General features: G+C 38.7%; 1 protein-coding gene across 1 annotated transcript in view; it reads left to right on the forward strand.

Annotated features, from left to right (window-relative positions):
- Positions 1–13,012, forward strand: part of LY75 (lymphocyte antigen 75) — a 3,856,564-nt gene that overhangs the window by 2,267,476 nt on the left and 1,576,076 nt on the right. The window contains exon 19 of the mRNA XM_044074746.1: positions 8,723–8,793. Coding sequence (XP_043930681.1) covers positions 8,723–8,793 — 71 coding nt within the window. The remainder of the gene's footprint in view (positions 1–8,722; positions 8,794–13,012) is intronic.

The following is a 13,012-nucleotide window of genomic DNA, read 5'->3' on the forward strand; positions in this document are numbered from 1 at the left end:
AGGACTATTCTCCAGAGGCCTCTGGATACTTGAATTCTTTCCTTTTCCCTATGTCTTGTAAGCTGTGGTGATCTATCCATGTAGCTTAAGCTACTGCAGCAGTAATGTAAATGTTGAAGTTAGTACAGAGATATAAGTAAACTTAGCATAGATGTTCTAATAGGTCACTGTTGCAGTAGCCATTCCCTCCCTCCACCCTCCTCATTTGTTTCTTTATATTTTGCCAAGGTGTGGAGATACATTTGCTTTTTCCTAACATTTGTTCCTTTTAGGCTTTAGCTTCCCTTCTTGGGGCAGGAATGCACTGTAGCTTTTTGATGCCCAGACTGCATTTTATTTGGCTTTGCTTGAGAGAATGACAGTTTGGGCACATGAAAGATGCATTGATGCTTTGAAAAGTGACCAGTGATCATATGTTACCAAAGATATAACCCTATAGCTTAGGCTACTGTAACAGTGTCTATTATAGCATCCATTGGTATGGTAAGTTTACACAGCTGTACTTTACTCATGATGGGCTACCTATAATGATACTTGTATACAAAGAAAAGATGATTGGCTTCAGCACTTTGCTTAGTAGTTGGTGTCATTCTAGGGTGCTCCATTCTCTGTCAGCATGGGACAAGATGATTGGCAGTTTCTATTGCTTCAAGGATGGCTTGCACCTCTCATTCCATGCTTCCACACACTGTCTTAAAGCCCTTGGTGCCCCATTGTGCTTTTTTAGGCAGAGTCTGCCTAAAGGGCATCCCAGGTTAACGGGTGTCAGTATAGCAATTTCTAACCATAAATTGGGACATATCAAGGTGGTTCTTCTAATCTGCAGATGTCTTAATAATGAAATGCCTAATCCTGAGGCACTCCTGCAACTTGAACACACAAATGTTTGTGTAGTTACTGAAACTTGATATCAGTGTAAGGATAGCACTCTTTCGATACATGGGTTTTGATCCTGCCATACATTCAGGCCTGAAGGAAACTGGTGGTGGTGATTCCATATTTATTAAGGATCACATCACCTCTAAACAACTTCCCAGAAACTCACAAACTAAACACATTGAGCTTCATCTTACCATGTGCAAGACAAACTTTCAAGTTATGACCCACTACAGGGCAGCGTGTGTGTCCCTTGATTATCACATAATGGGGAATTTCAACTACTCCTCAATAAATACTTCCAAATTTGGGAATGTCCAGAGATTGTTAGACTTAATAAATAGAAAATCTTTGGAACAAATAGTTCACAAACCAACTAAAGTCCATAATATTCTTAACCTGGTCTTAATAAAGCCACTGCATGCCCCACTCCTTTAACTAGTAAAGCCACTGCATGCAGCACTCATTTAACTAATAAAGCCACTGCATGCAGCAATCCTATAACGAATAAAGCAACTGCATGCAGCACCCCTTTAACTAATAAAGCCACTACATGGACCGCTCCTTTAACTAATAAAGCCACTGTATGCAGCACTCCTTTAACTAATAAAGCAACTGCATGCAGCACTGCTTTGACTAATAAAGCTGCTGCATGCAGCACTCTTTTAACTAATAAAGCAATTGGATGCACCACTCCTTTAACTAATAAAGCCACTGCATGCACCACTCCTTTAACTAGTAAAGCCACCGCATGCAGCAGTTCTTTAACTAGTAAAGCAACTGCATGCAGCATTCCTTTAACTAAAAAAGCCACTGCATGCACCACTTGTTTACTAATAAAGCCACTGCATGAAGCACTCATTTAACCAATAAAGCAATTGCATACAGCAGTCATTTAACTAATAAAGCTACTGCATGCATCACTCCTTTAACTAACAATTCCACTGCATGCAGCACTCCTTTAACTAATAAAGCCACTGCGTGCGCCACTCCTCTAACTAATAAAGCCACTGCACGCACCACTTATTTAACTAATAAAGCCACTGCATGCACCGCTACTTTAACTAATAAATCCACTGCATGCAGCACCCCTTTAGCTAATAAAGCAACTTCACGCACCACTCCTTTAACTAAAAAAGACACTGCATGCACCACTCCTTTAACTAATAAATCCACTGCATGCAGCACTCCTTTAACTAATAAAGCCACTGCATGCGCCACTCCTTTAACTAATAAAGCCACTGCACGCACCACTTATTTAACTAATAAAGCCACTGCATGCACCGCTACTTTAACTAATAAATCCACTGCATGCGGCACCCCTTTAACTAATAAAGCAACTTCACGCACCACTCCTTTCACTAAAAAAGACACTGCATGCACCACATCTTTAACTGATGAAACCACTGCATGCATGACTGCTTTAACTCACAAAGCCACTGCATGCAGCACTCCTTTAATAAAGCCAATGTATGCAGCAATCCTTAAACTAATAAAGCCACTGCATGTAGCACTCCTTTAACTAATAAAGCCACTGCATGCACCACTCCTTTAACTAATAAAGCCACTGCATTCAGCACTCCTTTAAGAAATAAAGCCACCATATACGGCAATCCTTTAACTAATAAAGTCACTACATGCACCGCTGCTTTAAATAATAAAGCCACTGCATGCAGCACTCCTTTAACTAAAAAAGCCACTGCATGCAGCACTAAACTAATAAAGCCACTGCATGTAGCACTCCTTTAACTAATAAAGCCACTGCATGCACCACTCCTTTAACTAATAAATCCACTGTATGCAGCAATCCTTAAACTAATAAAGCCACTGCATCTAGCATTCCTTTAACTAATAAAGCCACTGCATGCACCACTCCTTTAATAAAACTACTGCATTTAGCACTACTTTAACAAATAAAGCCACCATATACAGCAATCCCTTAACTAATAAAGCCAGTGCATGCACTGCTCCTTTAACTAATAAAGCCACTGCACGCAGCACTCGTTTAACCAATAAAGCAACTGCATACAGCAATCCTTTAACTAATAAAGCCACTGCCTGCACCGCTCTTTAAATAATAAAGCCACTGCATGCAGCATTCCTTTAACTAATAGAGCCACTGCATGCGCCACTTATTTCACTAATAAAGCCACTGCACACACCACTTCTTTAACTAATAAAGCCACTGCATGCACTGCTCCTGTAACTAATAAAGCCACTGCATGCAGCACCCCTTTAACTAATAAAGCAACTGCACGCACCACTCCTTTCACTAAAAGACACTGCACGCACCACTTCTTTAAGTAATAAAACCACTGCAAGCATGACTCCTTTAACTAATAAAGCCCCTGCATGCAGCACTCCTTTAACTAATAAAGCCACTCTATGCAACAATCCTTTAACTAATAAAACCACTGCATGTAGCACTCCTTTAACTAATAAAGCCACTGCATGCACCACTCCTTTAACTAATAAAGCCACTGCATGCACCACTCCTTTAACTAATAAAGCCACCGCATGCAGCAGTTCTTTAACTAGTAAAGCAACTGCATGCAGCACTCCTTTAACTAATAAAGCCACTGCATGCAGCACTCTTTTAACCAATAAAGCTACTGCATGCAGCAATCCTTTAACTAGTAAAGTCACTGCATGCACCACTCCTTTAACTAATAAAGCCATTGTGTGCAGCACTCCTTTAACTAATAAAGACACTGCAGGCAGCACTCCTTTAACAAATAAAGCCACCATATACAGCAATCCCTTAACTAATACAGCCACTGCATGCACCACTCCTTTAACTAATAAAGCCACTGTATGCAGCATGCTTTAAACTAATAAAGCAATTGGATGCACCACTCCTTTAACTAATAAAGCCACTGCATGCACCACTCCTTTAACTAATAAAGCCACCGCATGCAGCAGTTCTTTAACTAGTAAAGCAACTGCATGCAGCACTCCTTTAACTAATAAAGCCACTGCATGCAGCACTCTTTTAACCAATAAAGCAACTGCATACAGCAATCCTTTAACTAATAAAGCCACTGCATGCACCATTCCTTTAACTAATAAAGCCACTGCATGCACCGCACCTGTAACTAATAAAGCCACTGCATGCAGTACCCCTTTAACTAATAAAGCAACTGCACGCACCACTCCTTTAACTAATAAGCCACTGCATTCAGCACTTCTTTAACAAATAAAGCCACCATATACAGCAATCCCTTAACTAATAAAGCCACTGCATGCACCGCTCCTTTAACTAATAAAGCCACTGCATGCACCACTCGATTAACCAATAAAGCAACTGCATACAGCAATCCTTTTACTAATAAAGGCACTGCATGCACCACTCTTTTAACTATTAAAGCCACTGCATGCAGCACTCCTTTAACTAATAAAGTCACTGCATGCACTGCTCCTGTAACTAATAAAGCCACTGCATGCAGCACCCCTTTAGCTAATAAAGCAACTGCACGCATCACTCCTTTAACTAACAAAGACACTGCATGCACCACTCCTTTAACAAATAGACACTGCATGCACCACTCCTTTAACAAATAAAGCCACCATATACAGCAACCCCTTAACTAATAAAGCTACTGTATGCACCACTCCTTTAACTAATAAAGCCACTGCATGCACCACTCCTTTAACTAATAAAGCCATTGCATGCAGCACCCCTTTAACTAATAAAACAACTGCACGCACTACTCCTTTAACTAAACAAAGACACTGCACGCACCACTTGACACTGCACACACCACTTCTTTAACTAATAAAACCACTGCATGCATGACTTCTTTAACTAATAAAGCCACTGTATGCAGCAATCCTTTAACTAATAAAGCCACTGCATGTACCATTCCTTTAACAAATAAAGCCACTGTATGCAGCACTCCTTTAACAAATAAAGCCACCATATACAGCAATCCTTAACTAATAAAGCCACTGCATTCACCGCTCCTTTAATAAAGCCACTGCAGGCGCCGCTCCTTTAACTAATAAAGCCACTGCAGGCACCACTTCTTTTAGCTAATAAAGCCACTGTATGTAGCACTCCTATGACTAATAAATCACTGCATGAGGCACTTCTATAATGAATAAAGCCACTGCATGCAGCACTCCTACAACTATTAAAGTCACACTGCATGAGGCACTCCTAGAACTAATAAAGCCACTGCATGCAGCACTCCTACAACTATTAAAGTCACACTGCATGAGGCACTCCTAGAACTAATAAAGCCACTGCAGGCAGCACTCCTACAACTATTAAAGCTACTGCACACAGCACTCTTTTAACTAATAAAGCCACTGCATGCAGCACTCCTTTAACTAATAAAGCCACTCTATGCAGCAATCCTTTAACTAATAAAGATGCTACTTGCACCACTCCTTTAAGTAATAAAGCCACTGCATGCTGCACTCCTTTAACTAATAAAGCCACTGCTTACAGCACATATCTAGTTTCTCCATCATAGTTAAGTCTGTAATCTCTAAAACCCTTCTTTCAATTATTATAAATTCAGGGATTTCAGATGGACAGCCTTCTCAATCTCTGTAATGAGCTGTCCAGATTCACTTATAACATCACCATACCCAACACTGACACAGCTGCCATTTATACAAAGGAGTTATATTCCCAAATAGGTAAGTGCTTTGACCTGGACATCCCTAAATATAATGGGAAGTTTAAGAACAAACCACCCTGGTGGTCCACCAGCTAAAATAAACTCTATAATAAAAGAGAAATTAAACTATACAACAGATCTACAAACCTTCATATTAAAGACTGTATCAAGAACACCAGTAAGGAGCTAAAAGCTACTATCAGAGCTAGCAAGGCAAATCATGAACTCAGATTAGCTTCTAAATAAGTCCATTTTTAGTTACATTAGGAAACTAGGAAATAACACCCAGCAGTGTTCTTAACTTATCCAAAACATCATCATCCACTCAGACCCAGTAGACATAGCAAATGTTTTAGCAGATAAACTTTACGCATGGAACAGCTATCTTAATTCCAGAAATTCCACAGTCCCTTACACCTCCCAGTATCACAAAAGAACATGTCTTGAAGGTGCTCTCTAAAACCAAAATACTACTTCCATGGGGCCTGATAATTTACCTGGGTACATAAAAGCAACAAACATGCCCCCCTTATGGGGACCCCTTTTTAAATGATAGGATTTTTCTCTGAAGTGTTGGAAACTGCAGTGGTGATGCCAGTATGTAAGGTGGCCCTACCGCTGACTTGGAAAGTATAGCCCCATTAGCTTGACTAATCTGATTTACAAAGCAATGGAACTCATCATATCTGATCTCATAAATAATGATATCAAAAACTACGTCAGGCTAGATCCACATAAGTTTGACTTTATCAAAAGGAGTTCCTACCTACTCAGTTTAGTTTGTTCCTTTGAGAAGGTCACACAGTCTGTTGACAATGGGTATTCTGTTCACACAACTTATTTGGATCTGGCCAAAGCATTTGACACTGTACCTCATGCTGGCATTGTAAACAAGCTACGTGCCTTAAAAATGTACATGGTGAGGTGAATGCCAGCTGGCTGAAAAATAGAATCTATGTAGTTAAAGTGTCAGGCACGTCCTCGTAAAGTATGATGGTAACAAAATAGTGTGCCTCAGAGCTCAGTACTGTGTTCCCTCTTTTTCATCATCTTCTTCTGCGGTCCCCTGACTGGGAATCAGGACCTTTAGATGACTGGGTTTTATTTTATTTAAGCTAATGGACCACAAGGGCTTTTCATTCTTATGGAAATAACCCTTTAAACAAGTGACTCATGGGAAAAGTGCTAAAATTAAATGTGAAAATGTAGTATTGTCATATTTGTTAAGCAACTCTGTCCCTCAGTGTACAGTGTAGCAAGTGTCCAACTCCATAGTCATGTGTAGTCAGATATCTTGGAACCTGCAGTAGTAGTCTGAAAGTGCTTGTATATGCACTAATATCTAAAGGCAAATCATCCAGGTCAAAACATGTTATTAACTCTCTTTATACAGCCCTAATTAGGCCAATATTTGAGTACAATGCACACTTTAGAATGTACTTTCTAGACATAATAAATAACTGGAAAGGCCTCAAAGGTTCCTAACCAAGAAGATTGTTGGCCCAAAGTCCATGCGCTATCAAGAGAGGCTCAAAGCACTAACCCTTTACAAGGTTTCTTGTAGGCTCTTGTATTCCATAACATTAGAGATGTCATTTTCCATGATCTCCTATATCTTTGCAAGTCAGCTAGTTCCACTAGTAACAGAACTAGGGACTTTAATCTCTGCAGCACATAGATAAAACATGCTGAGACAAATTTATTACCCTGTGCCTACACCCCTTCTAGAAAAAGCATTCTCTGCAACATAGAGAAAGTGGCACCCTAGTATCTTAGGGGGCTTCAGCAGGAGGGTGGGTATTGGCAAAGTTTAAATGGTCTAGTGATGCAATTACATTGTATGACCTATGGTACCTAATACCATTATGTAAGAAGGTTTGTCTCTTGATTGTCCTTTCAGCTGCTACTGTTTTTTCCACTTCTTATTTTTGCTCAGCTCCAAAAATGTTCTCATTCTGTTGGCTCGGTGTGAGTGCGGTAGCAGATGGTAACAGACATACCACAATGGTGTGCTGTTGAATTTGGTTTCTTCTTCCATGACCTCCATGGCTTCCAGATTGTCTCTCCACAGAGGTGCACTTTCCGAAACAAATTATGAGATGAGGTCTTTGTCATTCTTTCTACACAGAAACCTTTAAGATGGACATCTGTCTGCTGTGGTCAGGGATGCTGGATTTCTTATCCAGCAGGTAGGGACCAAACAAAAGGGTCCTTCATGCTAAGTGAAAACCACATTAAACACAAGTAGCTCCGTGTTTGCCGATTTTTGATTGGCCTGTATGCCAGTATAACAGCAAATCAAAAAATTGCAAAATGGAGCTACTTCTGTTCAATGCGAAACCTCAGGCAGTGAAGTAGCTCCGTTTTGCGATTTTTTGATTGGCTCATATACCGGCATACAGGCCAGTCAAAAAAGCAAACCAGAGGCTATTTTGCCATGATTTTATCCCAGTAGTGCAGGACTCAGGATCGGGCTGGTGATCCCGGGACAGTCCCACTCAAATAGGGACATCTGGGAACCCTGGCTGTGATGGAGGAGGATGGCAGCATACCTCCCTGGTCCTGCTACCTTTAGGCCTGTCAGAAAAAGTTATTGGATCAACTTTCCCCTGGGAAGACAGATCTTTACCTGATCCCAGGAGTCATTGTCTACACTCTTCATTAGCAGATGCTCCTTTAGGAAACCCCGGCATTGTCTAGTATCGAAAATAGGAAGTTGTCCCCATGATACCTTATGAATAAGCTGGTAGGATATGTAAATCAGTTAGATGCTTAGACTTGCCTTCTTTGTGCCATTTTGGAAGCAAAGTTATGATATAAACGAACTTCTGCACCACAAAGGAGAAATGTGTGACCTTCTTTTGCTTCTGGGAGTGTGAGGTACAGGTAACCTGCATCCCCCCCAAGAAATAGTTTTATTGGTGTATATTTCCTCCAAAGGTTTGCAATTTTTTTTAAATATTTTGTTAGGCTTTTATTTCTAGACATATCAGGTTCAAAAAGTAGGCTTTGGGATTTTTGGTTATTGAGATATAGTAATTGAACCATTTTCTAGATTATTATTGGTCATATACAATGGAAATTAAAGTCTTAGTGCTTCGTTATTATTCTTTTTATCAAAATTTGACTTTGCTGAGCATTTTAAGTAATGAGTAGTGAAATTGTAGATACATTCTACTCATTTTTCCATTTCTGGTAAACTCTTTTCTTCCTTTCAGATTTCTAAGAATGAAAATCAAAGGTGGTGGATAAAATCTTTGAATTTTTTCTCTGGATATCATCGCCCACGGTTTGTATCACAAAAGCATTAGTAATATTTTAATACAATGTATTGTTATTGTAGTCCTTTAGTGGATTAGATTACTTATGTTGATAAAATAATAATGTATATGCCCATACAATTAACTATCGCTGAGGTGATATTTTATACAGTATTTAGTTTATTTTGTTTTTAAATGTACATTCCACTGTGCTAAAGATGTTATTTCAAAGTCTTTGCTGAAGGCCTTAAAATAAGTAAAATGTGTTGAACAACTGTGAACGTATGTCATAATAGAGTAATCTATAGTGAAAGGAATGTACACTTCTTACCTGTTTAGTATCAGTTAAACACTGCTTAGATGCTGTTCCTCATCAAACAGTTTGCATTTACACATGACCTACAGGAGAAGTCAAGATGTACGTGTCAAACAAATGATAATTATGAAGCTATGACTATTATTTTGTACAGGTTCAAATAGAGGCATAAATGCATTTGCTGTTAGTCAGCACACAAATGTACAAGATAAAGTAATAAGTTTGTACATACTGCTAGTGTTACAATATGGGAATGCAGTCATAGTGCTGAGCAAAGCCTTAAATAGCTATTTAAAGCTTAACACCAAAGTATTGGTTTCATACTTTTTCCCCTGAGTAACGGTCCTTAAAAATGCCTGAATTAGGGATCCTATCATAGTCAGTCTCAAATGAGTAAAATTACTGGCTCCAAAATGCAGTACCTTACATTTTTTTTTTTTTGATTAAAGTAAACCATTTTAATATTTGACCAGGTATTCAAAGTGTATGTAAAACTGTAATTGTCTTTGGTCATTTACATTCCTAACAATTACTCCCACCTTACCGTCTTCTGAGTATTACATTTACATAAACCTTACCTATTGGAAATGAGGTAATAAAAAATGGCCCAAGTCTAGTGGGACTATAGTATCAACTAACTTGTGAAGTAGAGTTCTGAACCTTAACTCTATTTCTCCTATTTTCTAGCCAGTTCTGTGTGTACCCATTTGATTATATACCAGTTGATTGTCCTGGTCAACCATGGCCTGGAGGTTTTTGTCATATGGCACTGAGTTAAATGCTTTAGAAAACTCTAAACAGACCACATTTACTGACACAGCTTATTCATAAAATGGTGCAATATTTTCACAAATTTCCAATTGACTGCTTCTACAGGATCTGTCAGAGACAAAACCATGTCGGTGGACATCAGGAAGTTGCTTATATGGGACACTAAATAGCGAAGGAATTACTCTCTAAAGCCTTACCCAATAAACTTGTAAGGTTTATAAGCCTGCAGTTATTTTGGCTGCCATCTTTTCCACCCTTAGGAATAGGGATGAGTAGGCTTTTCTTCCATGTTTCTGGGATGAGCCATCGCAGTACAACTGTCCTAGCAGTTCTTGTTAAGGTGTAAAGTTTTAACCCAGCCAGACCTGAAGCCGCATTTGTTCTTGTCCTTGTCATGGTTATCAGGATGTCTTCTACTTTAATGATAGGACGTAATTCAGTGATATGATTAATCATGTCCAGAGAGGTGAAAGAAACTCCATCTCTATGAAAAAACAGTTTAATAAAGACATCAGAGAGTTTTCATGAGTCAGTAATAACCATACTATCAATTTGTAAAGAAATGCTGCTTCATTTAACATTTTCATGTCCTCTGAAATACTTATAAAATTTTTGCTTTTATTATCTGTGTCCAATAAGTGTGAACTCAAAATGTGTCTTTGATTTCCTAATTAAATGTCTCAAAGTCTTTGAAGTTTGTTTACATTTGAGTTTATTTCCTCTAGCTAGAAATTTTTTGTACCTTCCCCAGTAATGTTTTTTATTAACATATTTTGTGCAATTTAGTTGTCTACCATCGGGAAAACCCATTGGCGTCAAAGTATGAGTGTGTTTTGGTTGTTGATACAGGCACATATTTTTCAGTAATGGAACTGGTGAAGTGTTAAAGAATCTGTTAAGAGATAATGTAATGTGAATCGATACTCTTATTACCCATCTAATCCTGCCAGCTCCCTTCCTCAATTACTCTGATTATCACCTTGATAGAATTTTTTAGTCTACCCTGACTTATTAGTTTTGTAATTATTATTTATGTGTGTTATCCAGGAAACACAAACATAATCAAGATTTCTAGTGGGTTCCATGACTGCACAGCTGTTTGAAAAGTACTCAGCATTAACCAATACTCAGTCAAGAACTCCATTGTTGTGTATTGTGAGTTATAATTTGAGTGAAACAATCCTGTGCATCTACTATAAATTAAACAGACACCTACTTATCATCAACGTAGAAGGCCACTGTTAACGTCCTTTCATTAAAATGTACCTGCATCTTCTAAATATTTTGTTTGTCTTCAGATGACATATTTAATGATCTATTAAAAGCTGTAATGTTCCATGTTTCTCCTCCAAAAGCAGTGGGGCTGACACTGTTTCACTAGCAAGTCAGTCAGGACATTCCCAAGAAATGGCTGCAATATTCTGAAAATCCTGGGACATGCAAGGAGGCATGCATTTTTTTCAAAACCAAGTCTCCAACACAATTACCTTATCATAACTTAATATTAATTTTGGCTTCAGACTCCTTTCACTTCTTATTGAGACTACAGGGATTAGTAAACTTTTCAGTGTTTTGATGTCACTGATTCCATAAATGTGTTTTTGAGGTGTTGTAAAAACCTCATCATTATTTTTGTTGTGTGCTCCCCGTTTTATGTTACTTGTGTAACTCAAATGTAATTTGCCCTTTGGAAAAAACATGGTGTTTATCCACATAATTTTCCCATAAGCGAATAAATTCAGTATCATTGTGTAAACATATGTCCTGACTTTCACTTCTAAAACTGCTAGCAATTTTTCCCAAAATGGGTCCAAATATAGGGAATGGCAAGATGTCACAAACAACCACAGTAAAATCTCAATACTAAAATCTGCTATGGCTTTCACAGTCTTAACCCATGGGTCAGAGGAGGTTTTCCCAATGTCTTCAGTGTCACTAATTATTATAATCTGATTGTATTTCTAACTAGTCCTAAATATATTATGTAAGACTAATAAAACATTATATAGTCTTCAGCTTCTGAAACATAGCTTCTATTAATTCTGGATACGCGATTCTAAGCTCTCTTAGCTAAGAATATTCTATAACAAGAACTTGTTTTTCAGTATTAATGGTTCTTGTAGTCCTGTTTACTACAGGATTCCCTTCACAATTTAACTTAACATTTGCTTCCATTGAACTTCCTTTCTCATTATCAAGTAATATTAATTTCCTGTCTGGTATTTCACTAATAACCACCTCCTTTTCTCGCTCTCTTTTTTTATATATATTTTTATCAAATATCAGCTCTTCCTTATCTATTTCTGCTGTACATCTTTTCTTAGTTGCCCTACTATTAATAACAAGGGTGGCTGATGTTTGTTCATTATAAATAAAAGGGTCAGGTACTTCCAAGTCTGGGACTTTTGAATATTCTGAAACAACCAGTCCCTTCTCCTCCTGTGTACAGACACTACAGTTTAAATGCTCAGTTTGTATTCCCTGGTAAAAAGGTTACAGGATACAGAATTATGCTGCAGCATTCATTTATGTTTAGGCATTATCAAGATGGAGTAAAGAGGACAGAAATTTGGTGGCACACTGTATCATTTCTTAACAGATTTTTGAAATTATACATGCAACTTTGGTTTCAAATTTTGGGTGACGTTAGCCTGGCTGGAGGTCCAGAGAGTGGAGCCCTGACTGCAGCTCGGGTAGACATGGTTTGATTAGGGGCCGTGGCATTGGCAGAGCCTGGCAGGGGGGAGAAATGAAGGAGAGTCACCTGCAGTCCTCTACTTGGAGAGGCAGAGAGTTGTGTGTATTAGGGGCACACTGGACTTGCAATTTCCCCAGTAGAGACTAGGGGAAACCACTGCTCATGCTATGTGGAGAGAAGCAGGGTTACTTAAAGGGAACACCTGTTGCTAAAATGAGGAGATGGCTTCTGTAGCCAGCCCACTGCATAATACTCCCTGTTAACTTACTGGATGTGTACAAGCTAATGCCAGGGAACTAAAGCAGAAAAGTCTTGAACCACTTCCTGATGACTGCTTGAATGATGGACCTCGGTAGTTGACTCTTACCCAAGTGATGAAGAACCAGTGGGCCAGCTGACTGCGAAGGGCACTGATAATTGACAGTGGGTGCAAAAAGAATAAAAAAATGGGTAGACCTAGCTA

This window comes from Protopterus annectens, chromosome 6.part0 (assembly GCF_019279795.1).
Source record: "Protopterus annectens isolate FY-2018-M chromosome 6.part0, PAN1.0, whole genome shotgun sequence".
Lineage (NCBI taxonomy): Eukaryota > Metazoa > Chordata > Ceratodontiformes > Protopteridae > Protopterus > Protopterus annectens.